Genomic DNA, 19,479 nt, shown 5'->3' on the forward strand with positions numbered 1-19,479 from the left:
AGGAATTATATGCGAATGGACAGTGCAGCATTTGACGACTTACTGAAGACGGCAGCTCCAGTTATTTCCAAAAAGAACACTGTGATGAGGGAATGTATCTCTGCAAGTACGCAGCTATCAGTAACACTACGTTATCTTGCCACCGGCAACACATTTGATGATCTGAAATCTGGTAGAGCAGTGTCCCCTCAGTCGATCAGCTGTAGCGTGATGGAGTCATGCTAAGCTATTATTCACTGCCTCAAAGGATATATAAAGGTAAGTAAAACAGGCATTATACTTTCAGTATTTATATATGAAAAATGAATGACTAGTCTAACACAACAAAACATGTAAACTGCACTTAATGGAACACGTTAATGTGACAACTAGGTAACACTTACGTTAAAAAAAAAAAAAAAAACAATATATCCTCATGTTATTTGGCAGTTGAAATATAGTTTCATTAACATAATTAACCCTATTACTATACTATAGGATATAGCCTACCTACTGTAGAAAATGCCTTCCCATCAGTGACATGAATAATTTTGTAATAAGAGAAATCCTTTCCTTGTGTAGCTGTAGTATTTACTATAATTCCTTATAACTCACGTAGACTCCAATTTCTAAGTGAAGGAAGAAAAATACTGGCAAAGTGATGTTCCTGTTACAGAATTATCTGTCGCCACATTCGCCAAACCTACAGGTATGTCAATGATACTATACTGGCTACTTGTATGCATTCCAGTAGGGATGGTCATCAGATCATCTTTCGTGCCAGCCATGTCGACCGTATGAAGGCAGGACACACTGACAGAAGACTGTGCAATGTTACCTTCACACTACTCAATATTCTCGTATTGTGCAGTAAAATATCAAACCCTTTTTGATGTTTTCAGTATACTGCGTTAGTCTTCAGTACTATCCCTACACTGTTGTTATTATTGTGCAATACGGAATATTTCGCAATAATACTGATCGTGTAGGGAGCGCTTAATTATAAAGTTCAATTCCTTCATGCTTTGATCTCACTTGTGCGTAATAAATAAAGGCAATTTTACACACACACACACACACACACACACACACACACACACACACACACACACACACAACCGGGATCGGGAAAGATTGTGAGAGAGAGAGAGAGAGAGAGAGAGAGAGAGAGAGAGGTGCCATAGCCTGTTGGTGTGGGTTATGCAGTGACGGATGGCGAGGGTCGCAGGCTTAAAGCGGGCCAGGAGTCGATACCCTTTCTATGTGGGAGCTTATCTGGTGGGGAAGGACTGTCCGTCTGTCTTTCATTTATGATTTTCGGATGTGAGGTGCTTTAATTTAGATTTTATCAAAGACTTTAACTATCCCATAGCATACCGTACTACACCACAGCACACCACACTACAAACCACACCACAGCACACCACACCACACCACACCACACCACACCACACCACATCACACCACATCACACCACACTACAAACCACTCCACACCACACCACAGCACACCACACTACAAACCACACCACACCTCACCACACCACACCTCATCACATCACACCACACCACACCACACATCACATCACAGCACACACCACGCCACACATGTCATACCACTGTTTCACACCATACCGACCAAGATCACCCTCTTACACCAAGCCACAACACCACACCACACCACACCACCACACCCTCCTACCTCACACCACATCACACCACACCACACCATCCAAAATCCCCCTCCCACACCCTACCACACCAACAGCATTAACTGGAGGGTCCTGAAGTTTCTGCATTTATCATTTTCGTTCCTGTTATATTGCTACTGACGATTTTATTTAGTGAAAGGTATCAAGGTGTAATGAACTAAGGGAGGAGGATAGTCTTGTCTCCTTCTTCTTCTCCTCTTCCTCTTCTTCTCGTCCTTCTTTTTCTTTTCCTCCTCCTCCTCCTCCTCCTCTTCTTCTTCTTCATTTTTTTATCTTCTTCATTTCTTCTTCTTCTTCTTCTTCTTCTTCTTCTTCGTCTTTTCCTCCTCTACTTCTTCTTCTTCTTCCTCCTCCTCCTCCTTCTCTTCTTCTTCTTCATCTTTTTTTCCTTCTTCTTCTTCTTCTTCTTCTTCTCGTTCTTCTTTTCCTTTTCCTCTTCTACTTCTTCTTCTTCTTCTTCCTCCTCCTCCTCCTTCTCTTCTTCTTCTTCTTCTGTTTCTAATTACTCTTTTCTTTCTCCTCCTCCTCCTCCTCCTTTTCCTTCTCCTCCTCCTCCTCCTCCTCCTCCGTCTTTTTCCTCTCTGTTTCTATATCTGTCTTTCTCCTCCCTGTGTCTGTGTCTGTCTGTCTCCTCCCTGTATCTGTGTCTTTCTCCTCTCTGTGCCTGTGTTTATCTCCTCTCTGTGTCTGTCTGTCTTTCTCCTCTCTGTGTCTGTCTGTCTTTCTCCTCTCTGTGTCTGTCTGTCTATCTCCTCTCTGTGTCTGTCTTTCTCCTCTCTGTGTCTGTCTATCTTTCTCCTCTCTGTGTCTGTCTGTCTTTCTCCTCTCTGTGTCTGTCTGTCTTTCTCCTCTCTGTGTCTGTCTGTCTATCTCCTCTCTGTGTCTGTCCTTCTCCTCTCTGTGTCTGTCTTTCTCCTCTCTGTGTCTGTCTTTCTCCTCTCTGTGTCTGTCTATCTTTCTCATCTCTGTGTCTGTCTATCTTTCTCCTCTCTGTGTCTGTCTTTCTCCTCTCTGTGTCTGTCTTTCTCCTCTCTGTGTCTGTCTCTCTGTGTCTGTCTCTGTATCTGTGTCTGTGTCTGTCTCCTCTCTGTGCCCGCCTGTCTTTCTCCTCTTTGTGTCTGTGTCTATCTCCTCTCTGTGTCTGTCTGTCTATCTCCTCTCTGTGTCTGTCTGTCTATCTCCTCTCTGTGTCTATGTCTGTCTATCTCCCCTCTGTGTCTGTCTGTCTATCTCCTCTCTGTGTCTGTCTGTCTATCTCCTCTCTGTGTCTGTCTGTCTCCTCTCTATGTCTATGTCTGTCTCTGTAACAGTCTCGGTCTTCATCTCTGTCAAGTCTCGCATATTCTCGCCCACATGAACAAAAGGTTAGGCAGGCACACACACACACACACACACGCACACACGCTTACTACTATAGTATAAATGTTGTGGGTCTACATGCTGGCAGTGCTGACCCTAGTCGGGTCTGGATTGGGTAAGGACGATGGTGTCATACGGCCTGGGGCCTTGGTTGGTGCGGTATTCGAGGTAATGGTGGTGAAAGATGTAGTCTCCATGTGCTACGACCTAGAGCTGCTGGCTGCCGTGGCCATCGCCCTGCCAGATTTCACACACCAGCTAGAGGAGTTACAGGCTCTTCTGTCTGCCATCAAGGAACAACATCCAAAGGATGCGTTTTGGTACCCACTCTATCTACCCATATGCTGGAAGATGGATTATGTAAGGCTTCAGTTCTCTCATCTCCAAGACTCTTTCCCTAACCAAACACCTGTAGGTCGTTCACGAGTGAAACGTGGACTTCTTGATCTTGGAGGAGAAATTCTCATTGGATTACTTGGTGTAGCTACCACCTGTGACCTTTCTGGATTTAAATCTGACCTTGTTGAATTAGCCAGTGCCCTAGAATCTCAAAACAGATTAATTGTAATGTTCAACATTTTATGCTACAGAAGATCACAAACCATTTAGATGATGTCACACAAAAACATTAAACAACTTCACCAGAATTCTAACAAAGGAAATCTCAAAAGTTAATATTGCATCAGAACTTTTGTATGTAAAACTCCAACTAGACAACCTACAGGTTTCTCTGGACTCTCTTGTCTCCCTATTTTCAATCTTAATTTGTATTCTGGTAAACACTGTCGATGGTCGTGTCACTGTAGATTTAGTACCTATCTCTGACCTCCGCTCTACATTGGAATGGGCTCACTCCACTTTTGACTTATCTCCAGTGATTTCATTTTGCTCCTTAGAATACTACTACCCAATACTTGAGGCCACATTCCTTACTAAAGTAATAGTTGTTCATATCCCTCTTCATTCTTCTATCACATTCGATCCCTTTCACAGAATTCCTTTTCCTTTCTGGTACAGTACTTCCCTAGTACAGGCCTCTGTTTCTTCGGAGTACTTCCTTCTCTCACAGGATCATATCTCTATTGCTTTCACATCCTCCAATGACCTCAACAGGTGTGCTTTTCTTACACCTAACTCTCAAGTTTGTGCTTCATACTTCCTGACAATCGTTCGTATCAGTGTTGCTCCTTGCGAATCTGCCTTAGTTCGTCATTTCTCAGCACAACCTGTCTGTTCCTTTGTTCCAACCCCCAAGCTCCAAGTGCACCATGCTTGTCTGAACCATATCCACTATTTCTTCTATGGTGTATCAACAATGAATTATTTTACAAAAACTCGGTACTCACAGGTAACAATGTGCCTCGTTGCAAAGTTAAGCAACTAGTCATTCCAACAGACTTAATTCCAGCTGCTCTTCATTTAATCCACGACTCACACCCTGGCAAAGACAGAAGCTTACGACAAGCACCTCTTTCATATTATTGGCCCACTATGTGAAAGGATACAGAAGCGCACTGCGATGCAAGTTTATCGTGTGCTCGTCATAAAGGAACAACCGGTCAACCTGTTCCTATATTGCAATACCAAGTACCATCAAGGCCTTGGCAAACTGTCTCCCTTGATCTTCTGAAGCTACCCTGTACAGAATCTGGCTTTGTCTGTCTAATAGTAATAGTCGATCATTTCCCCAGATTCATGATATTGGCTCCATTGCGTGACAAATCTGCCAATGCAGTTGCCCATGCTTCATTAATTCAGTCATTTGCCCTTTCACAACCCCAGAAGTCATTCTAACTGACAACGGGTCAGAGTTCAACAATTCAGTGCTGGAAGAAATTTGTCTTTGACACGGAATTAGGAAATGCAATATAGTGGCCCATCACCCAGCCTCGAATGGCCTCGTAGAGTGCCAGAGTAGGAAGATATTGGAGAGTCTGCGTCACATGGTGGGGGTTCAACACAAATGACCCTGTTTTAAACTGATCTTCTCCTAAATTGACCTTACCCTAAACTGACCTTGCCCATTGACCCTGACTTAAATTGACCTTGCCCTAAATTGACCATGACCTCAATTGACCTTGACCTATAATGACCTTTCCCTTTGACTTTGCCCTAAATTAACCTTGGTCCAAATTGGCCTTGACCCCAATTGAGCTTGCCCTTTGACCTTGCCCTTAATTGACTTTGACCTTAATTGACCTCTGCCTAAATTGACCTGGATCTTAATTGACCTCGCCCTAAATTGACCTTGACCTAAATTAACAGAGAGAGAGAGAGAGAGAGAGAGAGATAAATACATACATACATAGGTAGACATAGATTGACAGATAGATAGACAGATAGAGAGAGAGAGAGAGAGAGAGAGAGAGAGAGAGAGAGAGAGAGAGAAATACATACTTACATAGGTAGACATAGATTGGCAGATAGATAGATAGATAGATAGACAGCTAGATAGATAGACAGATAAAGAGAGAGAGAGAGAGAGAGAGAAACCAAACTTTATGGAAGGCTTCAGGATAAGACAAGGATAAAGGTCAAAGTCAAAGGAGAAGGTCAAAGGTCATTTTAGGTTAAGGCCAATTTAGGGCAAGGTCAATTTTGGTGAAGGTTAATATAGGTCAAGGTCAATTTAGGTCAAGGTTAATTTTGGTTATTGTCAATTTTAAAAAAAGTCAATTAACGTCAGGGTCAATTTAGGTCAAAGTTAATACTGGTCATGTTCAATTTAGGTCAAGGTAAATTTAGGTCGAGGTTAATTTAGGTCAAACTCAATATAGACCAAGTTCAATTTAGGTCAAGGTCAATTTAGGTCAAGGTCAATTTAGGTCAAGGTCAACTTAGGGCAATGTCAATTTAGGTCAAGGTCAACTTAGTGCAAGGTCAATTTAGGTCAAGGTCAATTTAGATCACGGTCAATTTATGGCAAGATCGACATAGGGCAAGGTCAATTTAGATCCAGGTCAACTTAGGCAGAGGTCAATAAAGGTCAAAGTCAATTAAGGGCAAGGTCAAAGGGCAGGCTCAATAGGGGTCAAGGCCAATTTGGGCCAAGGTTAATTAGGTCATGGTCAATTTAGGGCAAGGTCAAAGGTCAAGGTCATTTGAGGTCAAGGTCAATTGAGGTCATGGTCAATTTAAGTCAGGGTCAATGGGCAAGGTCATTTTAGGGTAAGGTCAATTTAGGGGAAGATCAGTTTAAAACAAGGTCAGTTTTGTTGAACCCCCACCATGTGACACAGACTCTCCAATATCTTCCTACTCTGGCACTCTACGAGGCCATTCGAGGCTGGGTGATGGGCCACTATACTGCATTTTCTAATTCCGTATCAAAGACAAATTTCTTCAGCACTGAATTGTTGAACTCTGACCCGTTATCAGACAGAATGATTTCTGGGGTTGTCAATGGGCAAATAACTGAATTAACGAAAGCATGGGCAACTGCATTAGCAGATTTGTCACGCAATGGAGCCAACATCATGAATGTGGAGAAATGATCAGCTCTTACTAATAGATAGACAAAGCCAGATTCTGTACAGGGTAGCTTCAGAAGATCAAAGGGAACAGTTTGCCAAGGCCTTGATGGTAATGGGTATTGCAATACAGCAGCAGGTTGACCGGTTGTTCCTTTGTGACGGGCACACGAGAAGCATGCATCGCAGAGCACTTCTGTATCCTTTCACATAGTGGGCCAATAATACGAAAGACGTGCTTGTCGTAAGGTTCTGTCTTTGCCAGGGTGTGAGTCGTGGATTAAATGACGAGCAACAGGAATTAAGTCAGTTGGAATGACTAGTTGCTTAACTTTGCAACGAGGCACATTGTTACCTGTGAGTACCGAGTTTTTGTAAAGCAATTAATTGTTGATACACTGAAGAAGAAATAGCGGATATAATTAAGACAACCATGGTGTACTTGGTGTTTGGGGGCTGGAACAAAGAAACAGACAGATTGTACTGAGAAAATACGAACTAAGGCAGATTCGCAAGGAAACGCTGCTAGGAAAGATTGTCAGGAGGTATGAAGCACAAACTTGAGAGTTAGGTGTAAAAAAAGCACACCTGTTGAGGTCATTGGAGGATGTGCAAGCAATAGAGATATGATCTTGTGAGAGAAGGAAGTACTCCGAAGAAACAGAGGCCTGTACTAGGGAAGTACTGTACCAGAAAGGAAAAGGAATTCTGTGAAAGGGATCGAATGTGATAGAAGAATGAAGAGGGATATGAACAACTATTTCTTTAGTAAAGAATGTGGCCTCAAGTATTGGGTAGTAGTATTCTAAGGAGCAAAATGAAATCACTAGAGATAAGTCAAAAGTGGAGTGAGCCCATTCCAATGTACAGTAGAGCGGAGGTCAGAGATAGGTGCTAAACCTCCAGTGACACGACCATCGACAGTGTTTACCAGAATACAAATTAAGATTGAAAATAGGGAGACAAGAGAGCCCAGAGAAACCTGTAGGTTGTCTAGTTGGAGTTTTACATACAAAAGTTCTGATACAATATTAACTTTTGAGATTTCCTTTGTTAGAATTCTGGTGAAGTTGTTTAATGTTTGTGTGTGACATCATCTAAATGTTTTGTGATCTTCTGTAGCGTAGAATGTTGAACAGTAATTATCCTGTTTTGAGATTCTATGGCACTGACTAATTCAACAAGGTCAGATTTAAATCCAGAAAGGTCACAGGTGGTCGCTATACCAAACAATTCACTGAGAATTTCTCCTCCAAGATAAAAAAGTCCACGTTTCACTTGTGAACGACCTACAGGTATTTGGTTAGCGAGAGAGTCTTGGAGATGAGAGAACTGAAGCCTTACATAATCCATCTTCCAGCATATGGGTAGATAGAGTGGGTACCAAAACGCATCCTTTGGATGTTGTTCCTTGATAGCAGAAAGAAGAGACTGTAACTCCTCTAGCTGGTGTGTGAAATGTGGCAGGGCGATGGCCACGGCAGCCAGCAGCTCTTGGTTGTACCACAAGGAGACTACATCTTTCACCACCATTACCTCGCCTCCTGCGCCAACCAAGGCCCCAGGCCTTATGACACCATCATCCTCACCCAATCCAGACCCGACTAGGGTCAGCACTGCCAGCACGTAGACCAACAACATCTAATATACTATAGCAGTAGGCGTGTATGTGTGTGTGTGTGTGTGTGTGTGTAATTCACCAGGTCGGTCAGGATCACTTGATGGTCGTGATCGTCAGCTTTTACCCTCCTGGAAGGGAGCTGAGACCTCATATAGTCCGATCTAAGGGCAAGGCTGTGACCTTCACACACGCACACACCCGTCCCCTTGCTCAAGGGGGGACAGTAACCACCCACTTCGTCAGTGAAACTTTTCGCAACCTGAGCGAGGCGCGAACTCCCGTCCACCAGTTGGAAAGCGAGAACGTTACCACTGCACCATCGAGCGGTGTGTGTGTGTGTGTGTGTGTGTGTGTTTTGGGCAGCCAAAACTACAAATTCAAATTGCACCAAAACTGGCAGAAAAATCGCAAATAATTGGCTGATGTGAAAAAAACTTGGTCCTATCACGATTGAAAAACTTTTCTATATTTAATAAGTGATCACATTTTGACCCAAAAAAGCTGCTCCAGGCCCCCAGGATAGGATCTTCGTAGAATTTTTTGCCCACATTTATAACTAAAATATATTATTGCTGCGCAAAAAGCCCTACGCAGGAGCAAGTGCAAGGGGCCTGAAGGGCCCATGAGCACTTGTCTTTCCTATAAAATAAGTTGAAGTTAGAGGTGATGCTACTGAAGAGGATTATGACGAGAGTGTGGGATGATAATGTTATGTATGAGATGAGGCGAGAAGCTCATAGGAGCAGAAGACTGTGACGTAGCCTTCCGTGAGTGGCCATGCTCCCTCTTTCATGACATCATGGCGGCTTTGTGTTGGGTGGTGATGATGGATCAAGCTTGGCGTCGGTTGGGGTCTACTTACTGTAGTAAGGGTTGGGGGGGTTGGTTGGGGCTATGATGGCTAAATCGTTAAGCCCGGGCAGGGTGGTAATGCACTAATGGGTTTTACAGGACTGGCAGTTCAGGCAGGTAGTGAGACTAGGGGTGGAGGACTTACTGGGGTTGTGGTGGAATGGTGGCAGATGGGGGTTGGTGTGGGTTAGGTATTCCATAGCAGAACCACAGTTAGGTATTCCATAGCAGAACCACAGTTAGGTATTCCATAGCAGAACTGCAGTTAGGTATTCCATAGCAGAACCACACCAAAACTGCAAATAGGCTGGAGGTTGGGGGCAGGAATAGACTATTGTCATGGACGGTGCAGTACCATAGGCAAGGGGGCAATAACAGAGAGATTGCCCACAGAAGACGTGAAATTACGTTTATCCCACTCGCTATCCACCAACTGTCGAGGAAGAAATCAGATACAGGGACTGGTAACTTGGGCAATGAAGAATCATCACCAGACTCAAGAAAGTATATGACCTAAGACCATAGAGGATCAACATGCTGGAACCCATGGAGTGTCATAACTGAATGCTAAATTTATGTCACACCCAGTGAGGACTGTAGCTATATGCCAAGAGAGGGCATCGGCTACAACATTTGATTTCCCTGGAATGTATTCAAAGGTTGGATTACAATCAAAAACATTGACTGCCCAACATGCAAGTCGACCGGTAAGATTACGTCTCCGAAACAGGTCACACAGAGGAAGATGGTCTGTTTGGATGTGAACAGGATAACCATAGATGATGTCGTGGAAATGTTTCAGGGGGCTTCCCAATGAGTTACACTGTAATTCTTTTCTATTGAGTTTGCGACACGGCTGGCCTAGGCAATGGCACGTTTCTTTCCTTCGGAGTCATCTTGCATGAGAACGGCACCGAGGCCCACTCCAGAAGCATCAATACATAGACAAAATGGTTTTGAATAATCAGGGAATCCCAAATCCGGGGCTTGTGCAGGAGCAGTTTTCAAGGTGGTAAACGCGGTAACTTGTTCATCTGACCACATAAAAGGCTCGTCCTTCTTTAACAGTTTCGTTAATGACACAGCAATTTAGGCGTATCCTTTGATGAAACGACGACAGTAGCCACTAAAGCCGAGAAAACTACATACTACATCTGTGTTGGTGGGAGTAGGGAAGTTTGTTACTCCACTGACCTGGTCACCTAATGTTTGAATTCCATGAGCATCGACGACATGTCCTAGGAACTGTAGCTTCTTACGTAAAAAATGGTACTTTGACAGTTTGATTTTCAGTCCATCTTGTTTGAGCCTGGTGAACACATCGGCCAATTTTTCTAAGTGTTCTACAGAGTGATTTGTGATTATGACATCGTCTAGATAAGGAAAGACTGAGTGACCTATCATGCCTGCGAAAACTGTATGAATTAGTTGCATGAACGCCGATGGTGCATTTCTCAAGCCAAATGGGAGTCTACGGAACTGGTAATGACCTGATGTGGTGCTAAAAACAGTGATTGGACGAGATGATTCCTCCATTTCTACTTACCAGTAGCCACTCAGAAGATCTAGGGAGGAGTAAACACAATTGTTTTCGCCTAAGGATTCCAACAAATCAGTGAGTACAGGAATTGGAAATCTGTTCGGGACAGTCAGCACGTCTACTTGTCTGTAATCCATGACTGGTTGCAACTCACCACCTTTCTTTGGAACAAGAAGTAGTGGACTGTTCCATGGACAGTCAGAGTGTTTGATAACGCTGGATCCCAAATTTCCTGAATAAGACAATCAGCCTGTTGGCGTTGGTTGTGCGGTAAAAGGTAGGCAGGGATATAGGCCTACACTGGTTGAGCTTCAGGCTGTAATGCAATATAGTACTGGAGGAAGCTAGTTTTGCCCATGTTGTCACCGGGTAGGGCTACTACTTCATGATAGTCTCACAAGAGATCAAGCAACTGACTTCTGTGCTCTGGATAATCACTCTGTTTCACATGAGATTCAAGATTAGATGGGGTGGTAATGTCGGTGGACTGAACAACTGAGCACACATGTGCAACAGAGTGGGAAGTTCTGGCACACACGTTAGGCCGCTGGGTATACCAAGAAATCACCAATCTGTGTCCCCGTACGCAGCTTAAATGGGGCATTAGTAGTGTTGGCTAATTACAAGTAGCATAAGCTATACTCCAGCACAGTACACAATGCCGACTTATAAGTTAAGCCATTCACACAACACATCTCAGGTAGGGTTAGTACATCCACTCCTATTTTCACACCCACAACACGAACAGAGACTTTGGTAAACTCATGCGGTAACAATTTAGGTCAAGGTCAATTGTGGTAATGTCAATTTAGGTCAGTTTTTCTGGTAATAATAATAATAATAATGATAATAATAATAATAATAATAATAATAATAATAATATAATAGTAGTAGTAATAGTAGTAGTAGTAGTAATAATAATAATAATATAATAGTAATAATAATAATAATAATAATAATAATAAGAAGAAGAAGAAGAAGAAGAATCACAATTTTAAGAACCAAATCAACATAGCCTCAATAAATGGTAGCATTCCGAAAGAAATGAGTTTGGATATGAGCAAAAAAAAAGAAAAAAAGAGTAACAAATCCCAGAACTTTTTCAATTATTTAAAAAAAAAATCCAGTTATTATAATTACCTAAAAAAATTGGTGATAAAATAAGCATAGCAAGAAAATCAATGAAGTAAAATAAGCAAAAAAAAAAGAAAAAAATATAAACTGCGTCTTATACGGCAAATTTTTTTGGTCGATCGTTTACAAATTCTAAGGGAAAATGAGTCTGGGTTTAATATCCTATGTAAGAGAGAGAGAGAGAGAGAGAGAGAGAGAGAGAGAGATTGGCTGAGTAACTGATTCACTGATAGACAAATAGACAGACAACAACAAAAATGTCCAGATAGATTGATAGACAGATAGATAGATAAACAGATAGGTAGGCAGATGGATAGATAGATAGATAGACAGATACTGAGATACTTTAGAAAAACAGAGAGATCAATAGATACATTCATACTAAAATTGAGAGAGAGAGAGAGAGAGAGAGAGAGAGAGAGAGAGAGAGAGAGAGAATATCAGAGCAAACCATGCATCACTCTTCCTGCACACTTACCTCCTTCGTATTTAGCCAGTATTTGTAAGGGTTATACCTGGCTGTCACTCTCCCACAGCAAAGAAGTGGACCTAATATGGGTTGATACGGATGGAGTTACAAAATCCATCCGTCTATCCGTCTATCTATCTATCTATCTATCTATCTGTCTGCCTGTCTCTGTCTGTCTGCCTGTCTGTCTGTCTAATCTACCTACTTATATATCTACCTATCTATCATTCTGCCTCAGTCTATCTATCTATCTATCTATCTGTCTATAATTTTGTCTCATTCTATCTATATATCTATCATTTTGCCTCAGTCTATCTATATATCTATCATTTTGCCTCAGTCTGTCTCTCTATCTATCTGCCTTAGTCTATCTATCTATCTATCTGCCTCAGTCTATATATCTATCGGCCTCATTCTATTTACCAACCAATCAGTCTATCTATCTGCTCCAGTCTACCTCAGTCTATCGATATATCTTCCCAGTCTTCTTAAGTCTATCTATCTATTTGTCCCAGTCTACCTCAGTCTATCTATCGATCTGCCCCAGTCTGTCTGCCTCAGTCTATCGATATATCTACCCCAGTCTGTCTACCTCAGTCTCTATATCTATTTGTCCCAGTCTACCTCAGTCCATCTATCGATATATCTGCCCCAGTCTACCTCAGTCTATCTATCTATCTGCCCCAGTCTACCTCAGTCTATCTATCTATCTGCCCCAGTCTACCTCAGTCCATCTATCTATCTGCCCTAGTCTACCTCAGTCTACCCATCTATCTGCCCCAGTCTACGTCAGTCTACCCATCTATCTGCCCCAGTCTATCTATCAATCTCTCTATCTACACGGACAGGTTAACTTAGTGGCGCCTTGGGACACCCTCTCAGCTAACTTAAGAACACTAAGTTACCCACCGACACACTGCACCTCTCTCTCTCTCTCTCTCTCTCTCTCTCTCTCTCTCTCTCTCTCTCTCGTATTTTTTTTCTTATGTGGACTGACAACAAATAGGCATTGGAAGTAAAGAGAGAGAGAGAGAGAGAGAGAGCGACATGATTAGGGCGTCTGAATACTGTAGATAGATAGATAGAAATAGACAGATATACTGATAGATAAAATGTTCCGCGTATCGTATTTTTGAAGAAAAATGTATCTTAGAAATTAAATCGCTTAACTGCAGTCGACAGGTAAGAATTTTGTGCCTAATTTTCGATCCTTTATTTATGGAAATCAAACTTAGCCCCAAAAAACTGTGTACAGAACGTGAACTGAACGTAATCAATACCGTCTTTCTTGGTAGTTTGTTAGTCTGTTGAGGTTGGTTTCGTTAGAGTAAAGGAGAAGACAGAAAAAGTAGAGATCAAACTTAGCGCCAAAACACTGTGTACAGAACGTGAACTGAACCTAATCAATACCGTCTTTCTTGGTAGCAGTGTCGGGGTCGTGGAGTGATGGCGTCGGGAGTGGATGAGAGTCACGCTGCTGAGCACTTCACCGCCGTGGATTATGCTCTGTTTAGTCTCATGCTGGCGGTGTCGGTCGGTATCGGGGTGTGGACAGCCTACAGGAGTCGCGGCAAGGAGTCCACGCAGGAGTACTTGATGGGCAGCGGCACCATGACACCCTTCCCTGTGGCACTCTCTCTCCTTGGTGGCATGATCTCTGCTATACCTGTACTAGGTTAGTCTCTCTCTCTCTCTCTCTCTCTCTCTCTCTCTCTCTCTCTCTCTCTCTCTCTCGTCAGGGTTCACTATTCAACAAGAAGAGTGATGCAGTAAATTCCTATACATTCTTCCATAGACAAATCTTTCAGTAAAATAACATAATATTCAAACAAGTCATAGCAGAATACTAATGGCTAAAACTGAAGGAGTCAACATCTCTCCTAGTCACTTTCTAATTCTCCATCCCCTCCACTCTGTCCCTCCATCTCATCCTTGGTCTCCCCCTCCTCCTCTTCCCCTTCACCTCAATCTCACTCTTCAAGTTGGTCTCTAATTCTACATCCTCTCCGCTTCATCCCTTCATCTCATCCTTGGTATCCCTCTCCCTTTCTTTCTCACTCACATGCACTCTTCTATTCAGTCTCTCATTCTACATCCTCTCCACTCCATCCCTCCATCTCATCCTTGGTCTTCCCCTCCATCTGCTCACTCACATAAACTCTTCTAGTCAGTCTTCCATTCTCTCAAAGTATTTCCCTAAACCCATTTCAATCCCATCCCTATTTTTCTTCAGGGAATCCCACTGAAGTGTACTTATACGGGACACAAATAGTGGTCGCTCTGCTGGGCATGGTGTTGGGCAGCATCGTCATCCACCAGCTCACCCTTCCACTCTTCTACAACCTGCGTCTTGTGTCCATTAGTCAGGTCAGTGTTTGGCCTCCACTCTTTTCACTCTAACTGGGTGTAAAGTTGACATTTCCTTTTCTGATTTGGTCTAAAATGCCATACTCTTTTCTAGTTTGGTCTAAAATTGTCAGTCTCTTTTCTAAACTGGTCTGAAATGCCATGCTTTTCACTAACTTTGTCTAAATTGCCAAAGTCTTTTACAACCTGGATGAGGGTAACTTTGGCCTGAGTGGCCACCGTGGCAGTGCAAAAGGTCTTGATCGCTACTGTGTCAGTGGAAGCAGTCTGTTTGAGGCAGCTGGGACCCAGTTGATGATGGCTTTGTCTCCTCTCACGCTGTGGTCTGGGGAGGTCGTCCCTCTTTGTATGATGTGGCTGCTGCTGGATGCCACAACCTGTACAGGTACGGTGGTGAAGGGTTAACATCCCGGTGAGCTTGGCACTAAACTGGATGGCAGGGTTGTGAGGCAGGCACAAAATGGTGAGGCTCTGTTGTCCTGCGTCTTCTCATTTGGCATCCTCCGCAGGCACTGAGGGCACCTCACATGCCATGCATGGTTCCTACTATCATAGCCTGGGCATTTGGTGGCTATTTCGTTGTTATTCTCCTATTTCAGGCAATTCTGTATAACTGTATCATTTATAACTTGGTGAGAGCCCAGTAAACTCCCAGCTTTGTGATGTTGCACCTGCGGCTGTGGTTCAAGTTGAGAGTAGTGCATGAATCACAAAGACGTAATCATGGTGCAGGTATTAAGGACCTACATTATAGAAGCTGAGTGCACGAAAATGTAAACAAGCCTTCAGTTTGGACTTATTGGGGGAACACTTGTTATTACTGTTAAATGTGACTAGCCTGCATCCCACACAACGGCGTGAAGTAAAGATTAGAAAAAAAAGTTCAAACATGGTACTGTACAGACACACACAAGTATCTTCCAAACTGTGACGAAAACAACGGAAATATCGAACCATCTGAAACACACACTATAGTTGCGGCGCACGACTCTGAGGTTGTTATTATCGTGCCCTGGCAACGTATCATTCAAAAGTGAGTCTGATTTCGTGTATAATATGAGACGCATGTGATTCGTGTATAGTATGTTCGTGTATAATAATATTCATGTATAATATATTCGTGCATAATAATATTATTCGTGTAAATTCTGATACGAAATCGGACGCACTTTTGAATGGTAGGTTGCCAAGGTACGATAATTACAACCTCAGAGCCGTGCGCCGCGACTTTAGTACCGATAGGGTTTTTCACTTCATTTCACCTTTTTTTTTTTAGAGAGAACTGGGAAGACAGTTGCTTCTTTGACTGTATATGATCATTAAATATTTGAGAAATTCCTGTAAATAATAATAATTATAAAAAACTCAGTTTCAATAATATGGCCATATATGCTCATTAACCTCATGCCATTGTGTTGGGTGTACTTGGAGATGGGATGCAAGCTGGAAGCATTGCAAGATTAAACACAATAAAAGATATATTTGTCTTCGTAGTGGTTACTTCCTTCGTATGACATACTCCCTTAGTTTTTCTTAGAGGCAGATTGCTGTATTTAAATTATTAAGAAGGTGTGCCAATAATGGGATTAACTGGGGTAAATTGCCTCACTTGCATTTGATATATTGTTTGGAGATAGGAAAGATGATGATGATGATGATGATGATGATAATAGTAATAAATAATAATAATAATAATAATAATAATAATAAGTAAAATGCCGGGAATAGTGACTGAGGTAAACACGACACCCCCGGGAGAAGCCTACGGAGGGGCAGACAGAGTGCGACCTTTCCCCGGGCGACAGAGGCATAAGTCCGTCCCAGCCACGTGCCCCTGTAACCCAGAACTCACCCGCCGCCACCACAGCAGCAAAAGGAGACTATCTTGCGGGAGAGCTGCCCCCAACAGGATCGGGATGGAGCTATTACTCTACAGTAGCTCCAGGCAGCACCCCAGCGACAGCCGGTAGCCGCACCCTTTTTGAGACGACCTGCAGCCGCTCACCCATTCTTCAGATGGCTAGTAGCTGCTCCTACCTTTGTCAGGAGATGGCCGGTAACCGCTCTGAAGGTGCCCTAGAGACAGCCGGTAGCCGCTCATCCCTCTTTCAGGAGACAGCTGGTAGCTGCTTCCGCCTTCGTCAGGAGACGGCCGTTAGCCACTCTGAAGGTGCCCTTGAAATGGCCAGTAGCTGCTCACCCCTCCTTCAGGAGGCGGCCGGTAGCCGCTCCCGTCTTCATAAGGAGACGACCAGTAACCGCTCCCCCACACAGGCCATGGCCAGTAGCCAGGCTTCAGTGACGGCCAGAAGCCGTGCCCCTAAAAGGGCATGGCCAGCAGCCAGGCCTTACTGCAGGAGACGGCCAGCAGCTGCCCCTCCGTCAGGTGCTGCCACACCTCTACGATGTGACATCCTCCAGGAAGAGGGTCCCAGTCCTGAAGACCTGTGGAGAGGCCCTGTGCTATCCCCAGGGTTGTACCCCGCCCAGCTGGCTCCAGAGGGGCCCGACCTGATGGACTCAAACGACGAATGATGCAGCAGCTCACTCCTGATGGCGCCCCTGATGGCAGGAGACCTCAGCCACTGGGCCCCCAGGCCGCCTTCAGGACCCCTAGATGAGGCCTCTTCTCACCCCGACACAGATGACCCTTGTCCTCCATCCGGCGCCTAAGTGAGCGCTTCAGGAGGCAGTTCAGCCTCAGCCCTGCGGGCCGCACTCCAACTCCCAGCCCTGACAGTGCAGGTCCCTTCGCTGCCCCTAGCCCCGGATGAGAGAGGACGCCCCTATGAGTGATCCTGTGGCCGCTGGGCACAGAGGCCACAGGTGGGGCTCAGTCCCCATCAGGAGTTGGGCTGAGTCCTCCCGCCCCCACCCCCACTAACCATGCCGCCGCCTCGCTAACGGTGAATGACAGTTAAGAGTGCAATGACAGTGTAATAGTGACTGGAATATCAGGCAGTGTATCATCCAAGGGAACATAAGTCCAAGGCCTAGTAATGTGTGATAATTATAATTTGGGCAAACAGTGACATAGTGAGGGTAAGAAAAAAGATCTAATAAAAGTGCAGTGATTTCAGTGAACATGAGACTCGGCCTTCATAGTGTAATTCCTCTGCACTGCAAGACCAGTGGTATAATTGCCCAGCCTAAATACAGTTTATATTTCCCTCCAAGTGATAGTGATCTATTCCCCTGCCCAAAATACTACAAACACTATTTAGTGTGCCATTCACCTGCTATCCTGAACTATTTTCTAAATAGTGTCCTGTGCGATACTACGATACTAGTAGATGACTTATAATTACCCAGATTCCTGTTGTTGTGACATCTACCTGTTCCACGTATAGAATTAGTCAATATATGTGTAAGGTTGTTGCCTTGAGTTTTTGTGTCATGCCTCTCTCTTATTTGTCTAAGCTTCGATCTAGAAAGAGAATCCAGCTGCACATTAGGCATTCAAGGGATGGGAAGATGACCCTTAAACACCTAGCATAACACTGGTGGACAGCGGTGGTTCTTGACCCGAGCATACAAGAGAGCCATTCAGGAAATATCGGCAAAATGGAAAACAAATCTCATGTGCAATTGCCTAAATTTGACCCAGAACAGTACGATGTCCACACGTATCTGGCAATTATTAAGCCATTGCTAGATATTGGGATTGGGGACGACAAACAAGAAATATCAGTAACACTCCCACCACTGGGCAAAGTAGCAGCAAATATCATGCCAAAAATTGTCCCGGGGCTCACATGGAAAAACTTCAAAAAGCTAGTGATCCAAGCCATCACACCCTCATTAGGAAACGTAGTGGCACTATTCCAGTTGGAGAGCCTGACATACGATGGCAATTTGGATGATTCTCTAATCCAGGCCAGAAGCTTGGTAACTGTTGCCTACCAGGAGGCAGATGACGAAATCAGGGAACAGCTCATGTTTAACACTTATCAGGATCCTCCCCAGTTTCATCAAAAAACATTTTATAATACACGACCCTACGGTAGACCTGGATAAAGATATTCAAGTAACGAGGCGCCTTCTAGCCATCCACTCCACCCCTCAGCACATCGACACAATCAATCAGTTTCCCACGAACATCATTGCGAAAGACCCGTGGGAATTTTCTGCTTGCAGCCACGAATGTCCCATTCACTACATTCGCAAGCAGCTAAAAGCTGCCCAGCACAGCAGAATGACCCAAGAGTGCCTACAAGCAAGCCCCACCATACACCAATTGCCCCGAGCCTAAGGGAAAGAAAACCAGAAGAAAAAGGCACAGAAGGTGCCCCCCACTCCCGCCGCACACCACTATATTGAAGGGGGCCACCTCACATCCTCCCCCCCCAGTCTATGACATGGGGAAATGGCACGTTTCCTTTTGCTCTGCTCCCTGTATCTCTTCTCTTTTACTATCCTCTCTCTCTAACCTACCCTCATCCACCTCCTTTTTCTCGGTCACCTCTCCTACCCCACTTCCAACCGCACCATCCCCATGGACCCCCAGCTCATCCCCAATAACCTCACCAGATGCCTCAACACTCGCCAAACCCCACACCTCAGCTCCCGCCATCCCACCACTGCTGCCAATACAACCACCACGAACCAAGCCACCATGGTTCCAGCACCACACACCGCCCGCCACCACTCCCACACCCGCACCATCCCCTTGCTTCGCACCCACTGCCCACCTCACACTGCGAGCACAGGACCCTGCCATCACTCAAGCCACCCTACCACCAAACACCAAGATGGTGCTACAAGACTGCATTGCCTCCTCACTGCCTGCACCTCACACCACCACACCTGGCGCCGCACCACAGCCACAAATTCTTTTCCACAACCAGCCTCCCACCTCCTCTCCTCCAGCCTCTTCCACTTCCACACCTAACGCCACCTAACCTGCCACCTCACCACCGCTACCCACCTCCAGTACCAGAGCACCCTAACACCTCCACGCACCACCCACCTCAAGCA

General features: G+C 44.4%; 1 protein-coding gene across 1 annotated transcript in view; it reads left to right on the forward strand.

Moving 5' to 3' along the window:
• Window positions 1-3,127: 3,127 nt before the first annotated feature.
• Window positions 3,128-19,479, forward strand: part of LOC145399237 (sodium-coupled monocarboxylate transporter 1-like) — a 68,366-nt gene continuing 52,014 nt past the window's right edge. Inside the window, exons 1-4 of the mRNA XM_080271926.1 lie at window positions 3,128-3,369; window positions 7,987-8,128; window positions 13,561-13,810; window positions 14,369-14,502. Coding sequence (XP_080128052.1) covers window positions 3,128-3,369; window positions 7,987-8,128; window positions 13,561-13,810; window positions 14,369-14,502 — 768 coding nt within the window. The remainder of the gene's footprint in view (window positions 3,370-7,986; window positions 8,129-13,560; window positions 13,811-14,368; window positions 14,503-19,479) is intronic.

This window comes from Coenobita brevimanus, chromosome 48, assembly GCF_032717465.1.
Source record: "Coenobita brevimanus isolate Jiangsu-jjx chromosome 48, ASM3271746v2, whole genome shotgun sequence".
Taxonomy (NCBI): Eukaryota; Metazoa; Arthropoda; class Malacostraca; order Decapoda; family Coenobitidae; genus Coenobita; species Coenobita brevimanus.